This window comes from Rhinopithecus bieti, unplaced genomic scaffold (genome assembly GCF_001698545.2).
Source record: "Rhinopithecus bieti isolate Rb0 unplaced genomic scaffold, ASM169854v2 scaffold_1295, whole genome shotgun sequence".
Lineage (NCBI taxonomy): Eukaryota > Metazoa > Chordata > Mammalia > Primates > Cercopithecidae > Rhinopithecus > Rhinopithecus bieti.
Genome location: NW_016803880.1, coordinates 4,450,473 through 4,465,559, shown reverse-complemented (window position 1 = coordinate 4,465,559; position 15,087 = coordinate 4,450,473). Strand labels below are relative to the sequence as shown.

At 41.5% G+C, this 15,087-nt stretch overlaps 1 protein-coding gene and 1 long non-coding RNA gene across 8 annotated transcripts in view; one reads left to right on the top strand and one right to left on the bottom strand.

Moving 5' to 3' along the window:
* APP (amyloid beta precursor protein) overlaps nt 1–15,027 on the bottom strand; it is a 297,857-nt gene extending 282,830 nt beyond the window's left edge. For 4 of the 6 annotated variants that reach the window (XM_017856460.1, XM_017856467.1, XM_017856483.1 and 1 more), the window contains exon 1: nt 14,481–15,027. In XM_017856460.1, coding sequence (XP_017711949.1) covers nt 14,481–14,537 — 57 coding nt within the window. In that variant the 5' untranslated portion in view covers nt 14,538–15,027. The remainder of the gene's footprint in view (nt 1–14,480) is intronic. The other 2 variants (XM_017856476.1, XM_017856490.1) reach the window with 1 other exon arrangement.
* The window catches only part of LOC108518242 (uncharacterized), a 51,714-nt gene continuing 51,497 nt past the window's right edge, over nt 14,871–15,087 (top strand). For both annotated transcript variants that reach the window (XR_001882321.1, XR_001882322.1), the window contains exon 1: nt 14,871–14,964. This is a non-coding gene — a long non-coding RNA (uncharacterized LOC108518242). The remainder of the gene's footprint in view (nt 14,965–15,087) is intronic.

The window sequence follows — 15,087 nt, the reverse complement described above, 5'->3', positions numbered from 1 at the left end:
AAAAAAAAAAAAAAAAAAAAAACTGATATCACTTCATTTACGCTATGACTGAATCCTAATTATCATGTAGGCCTTAACGATAATCCTAAGTGGATGTGCCTTTATGCAGGCGCTTGTAGCCTATTTTGTTTTCTATGAATTGAATATATATTTAAAGTAATAACTTATCTTACTTCATAAAAGATTATAATCTCCCATTTTTAAAAACACATCTGATATTAGTAGGAATAACTAAAAGGAACTCATATGAATAGACCACATTTTTATTTCATCGATATCTAACTAGGAACACTGCAACCAATTTTTGCAATCTGTATTAGTTTGTTTAATGTATTTTAAATGACCAAAGAAGCAGAGATCGTTTCTAGAGAGTTTATTTACTTAAAAATACAACAGATATGAATAAATAAAATATTAATAAGATTCAGGTGAGATGAGAGTGAGTACTCAAGTTCTCTTTTCTCACACCATATTCTTGCAGTGCCAACTTTTTCAGTTCAATGACTTTATGCAAAGGTATACATCTAACTGCCTGCAAAATCAACTACTGACAATTTTAAATCAGATACAGCAAGCTACAGCCCCCAGCTCTGCAATCCAAAGCCAGCAAAGGCCACCCATTTCAGACTGGGTTTGAAGCATAGCCAGTTATGATAGCTCAAATATTTTCAGATATATGAAAGCAGAACAGAATTCAGAAATATACATTCTTTGGCAGACAATTTTTTAGAAGCAAGTTTCTCAAATTATATAATACAAACTATATGACTATTAGAAAATTATGCATGAATTAAAGGAGATTTATTTAATTTTCAAATTCTAATATAATTAAAGAAAATTTTCAAACTTACCTACATGGGCTTCACGGGTGAAAAAAAGTATAATCTAAAAATATGACCAATGTAATATGACAGAAATATACATTCAAACACATCTGATAACTACTCTAATTTTCATAGATCAACTATTTGACACATGCACAAATTTTCATGTGTTTTTCTGAAGGTGGTATTCAGAAGTGATAATTTTCCTGACAGTTTAACATTTTTTAAAGAAGACATGCCAAGATTTCAATAATCTAGCTTTTTGATGACTCTTTTTTTGGAGACAGAGTCTGGCTCTGTTGCCCAGGCTGGAATGCAGTGGTATGATCTCAGCTTACTGCAACCTCTGCCTCCTGGGTTCAAGCGATTCTCCTGTCTCAACCTCCCAAGTAACTGAGACTACAGGCATGCACCACCACGTTCGGTTGATTTTTGTATTTTTTGTAGAGATGGGGTTTCACCATGTTGGCCAGACTGGCCTTGAACTCCTGACCTCAAGTGATCCACCCACCTCAGTCTCCCGAAGTGCTGGGATTACAGGTGTGAGCCACCGCGCCCGGCCTTTTTGATTACGCTTAAAACTGCGGGATCAAAATGAAATGTTAGAAAATAAAACCAACAGCAGAAAATAAAACTAAGAGCAGCTTCTGAGGAATCATATTTTAGACATTTCTTTAAGACAGATCCTGTAATATGTCAAACTATTGGAACATATTTCAAATAAATATTTAAGTGAAGACAAAATCCCTACTACAAAACCTCCAAATACTCCCTAACAATGATGATTCTATCAGACCTACTCAGAACTACAAGTTTTCCCCACATCTTGATTTTATCGCATACTTTCTGTGACATATATTCATTTCATCACTTCTAGAATAACTGAAATGAACAAGAAAATAGGTAAGGAATTAAAATAAATTTTAAAATGGCAGTCCCATTCTTACTGACATAAATTTATTAAGATCAATGTTCCTTTTTTCAGAGATCTTCCCATTCTGTTTCAATAACACCAGCAAGCATAAACAGATCTGAAAAGCTATGCAACTGCAGAAAAGAGGTTCAGCATGACAGACAGATCTAGCTCAAAAGAGGTGCTCAGTATTAAGCTCTTTTCTAAAAACCTCAAAGCTTGTTTTGTCTGCTGTTGCTTTCAAAGAACAAGCACAACAAAATTGCTTTGAGGAAGTCTCTAGATCAAACGAAGATAGTTAACCAACAGGGAGAGTAAGCCGACTGCCACTGCTATCCACACAGGGCCACAGAAATGATCCCTTTGTTCCATCACTCTGGTTGGAAGGCTTTCCCAGGAATGCAAGTCTGAACCATCTTGAGTTCCCTCAGCCAGAATGAAAGCTCAGCTCTTGGATGTTTCTACCATAAAAATGAGAAAGCATTTCCTACCTCCTCCTCTATCAGTCCACAAAGATGTGCTTCCTGTGTGGCTGGCTAGCAGATAAGGGAAGGTAAGCAAATCCCAAAAGCCTACTCTAATCGCTCATGGAGAATCTTTGCTTTGGTTCAGAACGTTAAGTCTACCCATGTTCCTCTATCCCTTTATGGTACTGTATTTCTTCTACATCCCAGAATGTCAGTTGTTACCCAATATCCTACCTGTCCTTTATCCTTACGAAGAGAGCCGGAAATGTTATTTCTGATGGCAGTGCTCCCAGCTAATAGCGCACATTTACACGCTCCCTTGCGTCGAGGTGTCACTAACCGGCCCATGAGATTAAGCAGACATTGAAAAGGACTTCTACAAACCTAAATGAACCATGGTCATCAATGCCTCGTCCCCATTTTACAAACATTTAAAAGTACTCCATTGCTAAGAAAATGAAGTTCAAACTCATTAAGGGCATCCAAAATGTATAATCTCCCACTGTCTCTCTCACTTATTTACCCCTGGGCTTCCTCCTTTGAAACTCTACACCCTCGCTGTTTTTTCTGTCTGGGAAGCCCTCCACACCCCAGTTCACCTTCACGCATCCTTGAAACCTAGTTCAAATGCTGCCTGCTTTCTCTGGGAAGACTGTGTACCTCCTCTATTATAGCCTTTGGCACACTGCACCTAATTATTTCTCCGCCTCTTTCTTCCCACACTGGACTGCGGAATTCCTCAAGGCACAGACTGAGCTACCTTTCCATTTACTCACAGCTCCACCCAGATTCTTATCTCCTGTCATAAATGAAACACAGAATCCTTGCAGTATATGTCCATAAAATGAATGATAATTTCAAAAATTCAAAATAAGAGAAACAGTGAGATAGTAAATTTTTTTTTTTTTTTTTTTTTTTTTTTTTTTTTTGAGACGGAGTCTAGCTCTGTTGCCCAGGCTGAAGTGCAGTGGCGCGATCTCGGCTCACTGCAATCTCCGCCTTCCGGGTTCATGCCATTCTCCTGCCTCAGCCTCCCGAGTAGCTGGGACTACAGGCGGCGCCACCACGCCCGGCTAATTTGTTCTATTTTTAGTGGAGATGGGGTTTCACCATGTTAGCCTGGATGGTCTCAATCTCCTGACCTCGTGATCCACACGCATCTGCCTCCCCAAGTGCTGGAATTACAGGCGTGAGCCACTGCACCAGGCCATAAATTAATACTTTTTTAAACATCTTAACTCCAAATCAGTGTCAACATCACAGAAGTCAATCACAAATGCCCTGAGAAAACTTGCAGTAGAGACATAACAGGTGAATGCACAATCCAAATACTCATTGAACCTTCCCCCTCATCTGCTCGCAGAAGAATCATGGGCTTGGCTTGGCTTTGTATTCAACCTCTGATAGAAAGGAGCAAACAAGCAGTGAGGTTAACATGTCAGACTGCTTTGTAAATCTGAATAACTTCACATGTGATAATAAACTCTTAAGAAAGCATCCAATGTCTTTTTCTGTGCAACGAAAAGACACTAATATTTTTTTCTCATCTCATCGGCTATTAAATCAATAAATACAATTAAAAATACATGCACATAAATACTCCCAATAAACTGAACGGATGCTTCCCATCTGTGTCCTTACAATATGATCCAGAATATTCACAATGACGTAAATTTAACCTTTGAGTCTAGCTCACAAAAGTGAAGTGAAATATCCAAATAGCAAATACAAAAAAAGGAACCACCAAGAAAGATGGAAAGTCAGCCTCCTATTTTGTTCATTTAAGTATAACCTCTCTGCCACCACAACATTCATTATGTTTGTCCTGGACAGTTCTAATGGCCATGCTGATTGATACTCAGTGTTAAGGCCACCTCTGTCCAACAGACTTTGTTTCAGCCAAATACTCACATGGCTGCTCTATCATCACCTGGAAATCTCCCAGCTTCCCTCAGGAATTCCCCCCTCTCCTATTTCACTGAACAAGCAGGAAAGAGTGATTCCAAAATTGCAATTTTGTCTCAGATGTACTCTTAAAAGTGAAACCCTCCACAAATAGCAGCAGTGCTGTAAGCTGCCTTTGCATTCAATCACCCTATGGGTTAGCCAAGAACAGACAACCACAGAATTTTTATATTCGGTTTACTTTTGTTGGATTTAAATTTTCTGGATTCTGTGGTATAAGAGGATTTAACACTTCACACAAAACATTCAAAGTAAGATTGAGAAAACACTAGCAAGATACAAGGCTAATCATAATGACCTCAATTAGATTTTCAATGCCTGTCAAGTTAATGGTAGGTAGTGGTACTGGCTTCAAGCCCTTCAAATTGATAAATACAATTCTTTTAGATAACAGAGGTAATAGAATTCACAATATTTTTTTAAAGGGCCAATTTTGATCCTCGTAACACTAGACACTAGCTGTAAAATGGCCAAAAAAGGAGCCAAAAAAAGAGACAATGACAGGGAAATTTTCATTTTGATGCCACTCAATTTAATTCCAATACACATTTTCTTTCTAGACTCTACTATCTTCTTCACACAAAATTATTTCTAGGCACCCTCTACTGAAAGTGTCCCAATCAATCAGGGCATGGATGAAATATTTCAAGAATGAGGCAATTTTTTTGCAGGCCAACTGAATTTCTGAAATACAGTTGCAAATGACTGAACATGATAAAGTTATTGACAGTATTTATGAAACTTTTCACAATAAAATGTCCCAAAAGAGGCTGAAAAAAAATGAATCTTATTTAAAAGGATTTAATCTTCTTTCTATGCTTGTTCACAATTTCTTAAACGTAAGAGAAGGTCCCACAGCTGTTCGAATCTTTAATCTGAACGTAATTCTTTATCACCACAACATAGAATTTCTAGAGCACTCACTGATGTTATTTAGTACATATAAAATGTAAGGCATTATCATGAGTGATCAAATTACTGTATAGAAAAGTGTGTGATCACAATCAATACTAAATTCTCTCCCCCACCATTTGTTTTCAACATTTAATCACCCAAAGTAGATCTCCTGTCTACAATTATTCTTTTACATTACAGTAAATATATATAGTTCCTGCCCCCAGATATCTTAAGTTTACCTTCACGTAGTGAAATGATCAGAGAACTTTGACAATACTACAGTAACTATCACATTCACAACACACATGCTTCTACGTAGCATTCTCTTATATTCCTTATCCAACTCAATTTTTCCCAAGTCACTTCCTTCTTCCTTTTTATTCTGTCTACCCGCTTGGGGCCAAGGACCTTGAAAATACTTGTGAAATGAAGGAGTGAACCTTTCTTGGTTGTACCCGTAAGAATCTAGGTTTCTTTGTGTATAAAAATAAGCTAATTTCTAAAGAAATTTGGTTTTAATTTTAAATTACTAATCAATTTAATATGTAAGTATCTGATTAATTATTCTTAGAATAATTAGTCTGCATATTTTCACATTTCTTTGGGAGTTTCTTAGGTACTCTTCAGTTACATCCTCAAACTAATTTACTGTAATGACAAAATTATATTTGTGTTAAACCATAATAAGCAATTGAGAGCATCAGGATGGAGAATATTTGCTATTACATATGACTTTTCATATGATGGGTTTTAATGTTAGTCTCTGAAGACTGAGGCTAAGACTTCAAAAACTTTGCATCAGTTTTAAAGGCTTAATCTTTGAAGTAGATGAGGATTTTTTAAAAGATGAAAAAAATCAATAAATATGGTTAAGAAACAGTGCTTATCCATCTTTATTCTATGAGCCTATCAACTCAATTATAAACAAAATAACTGGGTAATGATATTTATAAAAACAACGTTGGCCAGGCACAATAGCTCACATCTGTAATCTATCTCTTTGGAAGGCCGAGGTAGGAGGATCGCTTGAGCCCAGGAGTTCAAGATCGGCCTGGGCAACATAGTGGGGACCCCATCTCTACAAAACATTTAAGAAATTAGATGTGGTGGCAGGTGCCTGTAGTCCCAGCTACTCTGGAAGCTGGGGCAGAAAGATGGCTTGAACCCAAGAGGCCACAGTTACGGATCACACCACTGCACTTCAGCCTAGGTGACAGAGTGAGGCCTTGTCCTGAAAACAAACAAACAAAATCAAACACAGTATCATTGTGCTTTTGAAAATTCATCCAATAGTAGGAGTAGATATAACAAGTCCTTTTTTTAAGATGAATCAGCCTTTAATGGATAATGCCATTTTCTTTACTTTCTCTTAAAAGTAACATTTATGTTGCCTCACTATTTTTACTGTGAAGTAACAAGCACACACAAGACAAGGAAAAACTAAACAAATGAGTTTGTAGTAACTTGAGGTGAGGAGCAGGTCTAAAACACGTAAGTCTATCTCAACGGTAGGATTAAACCGCTCATTTTTCTTCTGTAAAATATCTCCATGGGGTCAAAATTTATTAGTCATTAAAGGTTTGAAATTTAGCAAAGCAACAAGAGTAATGATGCATTTCTTCACTTAATACAAGTGACTTTTCTTTATTCAACAGATCTCTTATTCTCATAAGCATCCTTTATGGCTGAAAAGTAATTTATCAGTCTCTATCACCTAGGATGCCTTACATTTTTCAATGTAGATAGTATGTGGCTTTCTGGAAGCTAATGAAAGCCAAATTATTAGATAAGAGACAAACTATTAGATTCTCTCAAAAAAAGAATCAGGCAAAAAAAAAAAAAATTCCTATCAAAATCACCAAAAAATTGGCCAGGTGCAGTGGCTCACGCCTGTTATTCCAGCACTTTGGGAGGCCTAGGTGGGTGGATCACTTGAAGTCAGGAGTTCAAGACCACCCTGGCCAATGTGGTAAAACCCTGTCTCTCCTAAAAAAATACAAAAGTTAGCCAGGCGTGGTGGCACATGCCTGTAAACCCAGCTATTCGGGAGGCTGAGGCACAAGAATTGCTTGAGCCCGGGAGGCAGAGGTTGCAGTGAGCCAAGATCACGCCACTGCACTCCAGCCTGGGTGACACAGTGAGACTCAGTTAGTTTCCAGAAAAAAAAAAAATCACCAAAAACAAAAGAATGACAATTATTCCTGTTGAATCAATTTCTCATAAGAAAACCTTCTGAATTTGTGAAGAAAAAAGAGAGGAACCATCTGGAAATTAGGAGATTCAAACACTGTTTTGGGTCCATCATTAATAAGACCTTAAGGAATCTGCACTTCATTCATCAGGATCCATTCATTTACAAAACAGGCTTATTCATCTTTCGCCTTTTCCAAAATGTTTGTCCTCTTTATTCCTCATCCCTGCTCACGGACCCTCCACTCCTGCTTCTGAAACCATCTTATTCACTCCTCACTGCATCTACTTTAAACAGGATGTTTATTACAAATATGGCTTCTGTCATTACACATTCTCATACTTGAACCCATTTCTTGTCTTTTTGTCTTTGGTTGGACAGGACAATTATAATTACGTGAGCTGGTAAACAAAAACCCGTGTAAATTCCTTGGGACTCTGCTTCTTGATTTTTCACTGTGTTAATCATAATTTAACCTCAGTATCACCAGTTTCCTACACTCAAGGCTTTCAAATATCCTTAGCCTGCTTTTGAAGCTAGAAACCTTTTATTTTATGAGCAACATATGCTGATTTTAAAAATACATATATAATTTCAATTAAACAGCAGATCACTATAAAGTTTTAAAGATGTAACAGCCATAACATGGCTGGTTATACAAATTCATTTTATTTTGAAACTGACTTCTTAGAGAAATGCAGCATTCTCAAGCAATCTGCTTTTTGGTTTCCCTGTCCTTGGGTGAACATAACTTCAAGGATCCATAGTAGGACCAAAATTCTTTTGCTGGCATTTGAAATCTTCCATTTCTACCCTGATTGGCAAAGCCTGTTTATTCATTTTGTTAGCAAAGATTCTGCTAAAAACTAAACCAAGCTTGTTCACAGTTCCTTGCAAATAGCTGATAGCCAACTAATAGTTAATAATCAAGCCAGTGTATAAACTTGCTCAATATTAGACATCTGTGGCAAGCTGTCAGTGTGTACAACATTAAAAATAGGTCTCTGGGAGGCCGAAGTGGGCGGATCACTTGAGGTCAAGAGTTTGAGATCAGCCTGGCCAACATGGTGAAGCCCCATCCCTACTTAAAAAAATATAAAAATTAGCTGGGCGTGGTGGTGAGGGCCTGTAATCCCAGCTACTCAGGAGGCTGAGGCAGGAGTATCACTTGAACCTGGGAGGCAGAGATTGCAGTGAGCTGAGATTGTGCCACTGCACTCCAGCCTGAGTGACACAGCGAGATTCTGTCTCCAAAAAAATAAAAAATAAAAAAATTAAAATGGTCTACATCCATGTTATGTGGAAAAAAAGAAAAAAAAAAACTAGGTCTTTCCCATTTGTGTAAAAAATGCTTATGCTTTTGCACATTTCTGTACTGTTTTAAATTTTTCAACGAGCATGAATTATTTTCATGTTTCAAAAAACCGATCAAAATACACAATACATATTTAATAAACGAAATTTTATAACATGTATTCTAAAAATTGTATCTGAGACACCATGTGCTTTTTAAATTTTGATCAAACTCATAGACAATGATCTGCCAATTTCCTGCAATAGTCTTAATTGGCCAGTAAGTAAATTAATTTGTCAATAAGTGAAACATCATATAGATTTTTAACTTTCAACTATGCGGGAAACTTACATATATACTCATTGTACATCATCATCATCACCATACATACTAGCAGTAACAAACACACAGTGTTTATGCTATGCCATCAGGTTACATACACATTAACTCACACACTGTTTCAGGCATTTAACATAGATATTAATTCGATCCTCAATAACTAGAAATACTCATCCCATTTAACAAAGGAAAAAACTGAGGCACAGAAACTTGCCCATGGACACTAGCTCAAAAGAGACAAAGACAGAATTTATACCCATGCGTTCCTGCCCTGGTCCAAACTCTCTTGATTAGTGTGCAATGCCACCTTCTCTACACACCTGAGAACACTCAATGACTCAGTGTCATCGGCCTAACATCATGCCTGGCATCCAAATCAACATTATAAATTGAGAATAACTCTGGTTCTTTCTATAGAGGTGAGATGTTTAAAAACCTCTCATCTTCCCCATTTTAACTACCTTCTTTGGTGAGACACTATCACTCTCAGAAGGTTCAAGCTAATTCTGTATTGCATGTTTCTTCAACACGCAGCCACACAAAATAAACCTACAGAAAATATCTGGCCGGGCGCGGTGCTCAAGCCTGCATAAGCCCACCGACTGTTGTATCGACGCGGCCACGACGCCGTGGCAGTCACCGCAGCGCGGTCAGGACCGATCGGCAGACACCATCCCTCGGTCTACCACGGTGAACCGCATTCCTCCTAAAAATGACAAAAAAAACTAGCCGGCGACGAGGCCGGACGCGCCTGGTAGTCCCCGCTACTAGGACGAGGCTGAGCAGGAGCAATGCGTAAACCCGGACCGGCGGGAAGGCTTGCCAGTCGCAGGCGCCGACGATCACGCCACTGCACTCCAGCCTGTGGCGACAGAGCTAGACTCCGTCTCAAAAAAAAAAAAACAAAAAAAAAAAAAAATCTTAGTCTCCTATTTCAGCAAGATCTTAATTAATACATGTGACCCTGAAGACTACTGTGCCTCCCTCTCGAATAGGTCAGCGTATCTAATCTATTCAGCATCGCCTTTTCATGAAGTTATTGTAAATTGATGACACAGTTATCCAGGGCTGTTAAATTTAAATATGTGAATTTATTCCTAGAGCAATCATTGTACTCCAGTCTTTGCTAGATTTCTACTTCTAAAGAGGTACTGGTCAAGCGTATCTATTAACCAAGATTAAAGAGGAAAATTTGCCAAACTTTTTTTCCAAGAAAAATGCTGTCCTCACAGTACCAGTTATTTCTTAAGCTATCCACACTAAACTGAAGAAATAGTTACGTAACATTTCCCCCTTTACTAAGTTTTCACTTGCCAAATCAGCTTCAGGGTTTGAGTTCTGTCTGTCTTTCTTCTTATACAACAATAAAAAAAAAGAAATATGTATTTTATTGATTAAACTTGCTACTCATTCTGGGGTGTGCTCATTCCTTCCCCTACCACCTTCTGTCTTCCCCCACCCACTCATGAGGGTGTATCTGTACACCGGCTGTGAGACCCACAGGGTGACAGCATTTCCCATCCATCCCCACTCCATACATTTGCATCTGAGCTCTCACGATGAAAAGGAAAAGATTTTTCTGTTTTCTTCAGCCCTTTTCTGACTACAAAGCCAATCTCCTCTGTTCAATTCATAGGAACATTTATACTATTTTATGGAATAGTGTTGCCTGAATGTAGAATCACAACAAAGCCAGTAGATCTTTAAATTAAAAAAGAAAAAAAAGATTTCATAATCAAGCATAGTCAAGTGAAACAGAGAGAGGTTGAAAGCCACCAGACAAAAAACACAAACAGAAAATATGATTTTTTCCCTATCCTCCTCGTTGCCACTCAGAGAATCACTTTGTGATGCTACTGAAGCTCTCTGGTCCTGCATTCAGCCCCTTACCTTTGACCTCTCAACTCCTCATTTCGAATTCCCTACTCCTCTTGAAAGTACCCTGCAACAGCATCTGTCACTCAAGTGAGAGAAAGAGAGAGACAGTCAGACAGATGTGTATGTGTGTGTGTGTGTCTGTCTGGGAGAGGCAGAGAGGAATGTAAACACATATTGTATATGCAAAAACTTAACCTCAAATCCCCAGACCTGGGATACAAACCTGGCTGGAAATTTACTACCAGGAAATGCTCCAGGATTATCTATTATCTCATCCCATTATTCCTATAGTTTTTAAATACAGGAAGTTTTCTCTGTAACATATTTACTCAGTATACTTAATCTGTACTTTCCTTCTGGTATTTTAGTACATTCCACTTTGTTTTGTTATCATGTGCATGTTTTATTTACCCTGCAAACTTCCAGGCAGTAAGGGGAGGGAGGAGGGAAGGAGAGGTAATAAGGTATGCAGTCAAACTAAACCTTACATTCTGGAAGCTTTACATTTAAAATGCATCTGCATAGGTTGATCTTTACATTTGTGATTGATAGAGATTTTAAAAGAAATGTATTAATGAAACATGCTTTGTAAGATTCTCAAGGCAATTTGCAGAAACAATGTACATTTCTACTGAATTTAATGCATTTCTCAATGATAGTTTAGCGGCCACATGAAACGCAAGTAATAGCTATGCTTATTTCCAGAATGACTGACTACATGCATACAAATATCTGCAGAAGACTCTAGTATGCAAAAAACGTAACATAAAATAGAGATCCTCTAGCAACAAGACTTAACATAAAGATAACCTCTCCCATTCCTTCAAGCCAATATTCAGTTGATCACTTTTTTTTTTTTTTTTTTTTGAATCAGTTATTCCTCATTTAACCTTGAGAACTTGCATGTTCCTTTTCATTTCCTCAGTCAGGACCAGTATTATTCCATTTAGCAACTTCTCCGCAGTACTAATAGCCTTGCAAGTGTCGTTCAGGAGCCTCTGCTGGTTACAGTGACAAGAGAAAAGCTTCTGCAGTCTGCCAGTTATCATGGTTTCTCACCAATTAGCAAGAACCATGACTCCTTACAGATCACCATTAAACCTGAGCTTTACTATTCTGTGTGTGGGCTTCTACCTTTAGGGAGGTACTAGTCAGTAGCAGTAGGTTTCCATAAACTATAAATTAGCACTAACACAAAGGTAAGATGATTGTGACTAGGTTAAACCCTCAAGAGAGGGAAATAAAACTTAAGAGGAAGCTAGATTTAAAAATAAATAAATATTAGGGTAGTGAAACATCATATAGATTAGGGTTTGTTAAACTCACACCTCTATCAACATACCAGCCAAAATCATCCACCCAGATAATAACCTGTTTCCCCTGCAAGCCAAGGCCCCATTATCATTGCCCTTATTCATTTCTTTTTTACAGCTACCTGCAGCAGACCTATTTTCTAAGCTCTATAAAAGAAAGTCAACTCGTAATTACATCTTTTCAGTGGACACAGATAGGGCCAGATAAACCACTCTCAAACCTCAGTAGACTGAATTACCTACCCTTCTATCAACACTTTGCAAAATGGAATAACGCGACTCTCACCTCCACCCTTTAAAGGAGTTAATAGCTAGTGAAAAGCTCCCAAAAGATGGCAGAAACAGCAAATTAATGCAATTAGACCAAAAACTAAATTCGAATCTGCCTACATGCTTCCTCTTTTTATACAGAAATACTGCTCAACAAAGTTACATATTTAAGTTTTGACTAAAGCTTCAAAATAAGGTTATAATATGCTTTTAATTCCTTAAATATACGGTTTTTAATTTGTACTAAGACCATTCAGGAAAACGGGAATAATTCTACAAATAAATGTAAGTCATGAGAGAAATCAGAATTCTCTTAGTTAAGAGCATTTTTTTAAAACATGGAAAACGAAATTCTTTAACTCTTAAAACAACCTGTCTTAACTAGTCCTAAGGTGATTCCTGAGCCACTTGTGGGTAAAAATCAGAAGGGAAAAAAGTTCAATGACCTTGCAAATTATGAACTAAAAAACTGTAATGGTGTGATAGTCTATACAGCCTCAGGAAAACATCTGTCCGGAAATTGCTTTTTTTCTTTTGGAAAATTACTAGGAGGTTGGGGGAAAAGAGGGGAAAAAAAGGGGAGGGAAGGTTGCAAATGGTTAAGATGCCAAACAGGAACCCAACCGAAGTGAAATACAACCTTCTCTGGCCCAACTGTTATGCAAACAACTTCTAAGCATCTTTAGATGTAAAGAAAAACAGTCATTGTGCACAGGCGTTAGCTGAATGTTCGAGAGTTGGATGAATGGGGAAGACTTGTTATACACCTAGTGGTGGGTGGATTTCACTAGGCTGCAGCCTCCACACAGCTTTTCTTTGCTGCACTGCAGAGGCGCCATCTTCTCCGTCTTAATCTTCACTCAATTCAATCCTTTTATCTGCACCCTAAAAAAAAGACCCTTCGGACCCTCCCCAGCATCCTGTGCCCCCAGGGGAACTAACCCAGAGTCCCCGGAGGTACTAGGGAAGAGGCCGCGCCTTAATAAGACAAACGCCTCCTTGGATGCACAGGACAGAGCCCGTGCCTCCCCACCATCCGCCACTGCCCTTTCCAGACGCACACCCTCCGCCTTATTTCCTTATTTCCTTATTTCCTCCCCGCCAAGGACTTTACAGCCCAGCAGAGAAATAAGCGTCAGAGGTGATCCGAGGGTGGGAAGCAAAGGGGCCCCAAGGCTCCTCCAGAGGCCCCGGCAGCGTCTCTGCCCCCTCTAGGGCGGACGCGCAGCCGGGGAGCCGGGCCGGAGCCTCGGTGGCGCACCGAGACTAACGCGACTCGGCCCAGAGCGCCCGGGCCGGTGAGGACGGGGTGTCGCGGCTTTTGTTCCCGGGGACCTTCTGCCTCTCAGGCAGAAGCTTAGGGTGCCAGCAAACTCCCGGGACGTCCAGACTTGGCGAAGGTGCGGGGTGGCTTTGGTTCTCCGACCCCTCCCATTTCTCGCAACTTACACAAAAGGGAGACGCGGAAATGCACAAAGTTTGCCTGCGGAAGACGGTGCGCGACCCCGGCGCCGGCTCGGGCTCGGGTCGCACCCAGGCGGCCGCCGCCAGCAGCCGCGAAAGAGGAGGTTTGAACAAGGAAGGGGGATGGGGGTGAGAGGGGAAGGTGAAACGAGGCGGAGAACGCAGGGAAAAGCGAGGGGCCCCTAGCTTCCCGGGCTGTCCCGACTCCTCCTCCTCCCCAGGGCCCAAGAGAAAGGAAAGGGCAACGATTCAAGAGCAGAGGACTGGCTTCAGGGACGCTGCGTTTTCGGTTTTCCCACGTGCTCCTTCCCCTTCCTCCCATCTGAACGTCTCTCGCCTCCCCCGGACCCCGCTTCCAAGGCAGGGACTGAGTCGGGGTCTGGGCTCAGGGTCGTCCCCTCCCCTTCTCGCCCCTGGCTGGCGCGGAACCAGGGAGCCCAGCGCCTCTCCTGCTCCCTCTCCGCGGGCCGGAGCGCGCGTCCCTGGGGCAGGGCTGGGCCGAAAGCGAGGATGCGCTGGACGTCCGCAAGCGGGGGCAGAGAGGAGAGGGGTCCCCTTGACGGACCCCCGGCTTCTCTGCATTAAAGACTTGGGTTATGGTCTTTGGGGGGGATCGGGTCCCCGCCATGCCCGCCTCCCCCCGCCTTCCGAGGCGCGGCACCCACCTCCAGCGCCCGAGCCGTCCAGGCGGCCAGCAGGAGCAGTGCCAAACCGGGCAGCATCGCGACCCTGCGCGGGGCACCGAGTGCGCTGCTGTGCGAGTGGGATCCGCCGCGTCCTTTCTCTGTCCGCGCCACCGCCGCCGTCTCCGGGGGCCCCCGCGCGCGCTGCTCCGGGTGCTCTCGCTTACCGCTGCCCAGGAAACTGACGGAGCAGTAGCGCGGCGGCGAGGCTCGGAGCCAGGCGAGTCAGCTGATCCGGCCCACCCCGCTCGGCACTCGAGAGGGACCCCTAGCGGCGCCGCCGGGTAGCTGCGCCCGCTCGCGCCGGGAGGGGCCCGCGCCCCGCGCCCACAGGTGCAGCGCCCTAGGCGCCGCCAGCACTCCACGCGCCCCCCTCAGCTCCCCGGCCGACGGCCCACCTGGGCTTCCGGAACGGTGGGAGGGAGAGTCTGGGGTCAGGAGAGGGACGGTGCAGGATCAGGGAAAGGTGAGTCCTAGGACGCTGGGGCTCTAGAAAAGTCGAGAGCGCTCCCGCTCGTCCCCGTGAGCTTGAATCATCCGACCCCGCAGGCCTCCCGGGGGTGTGGTATAAAGGACTGCTGCTAGGGTG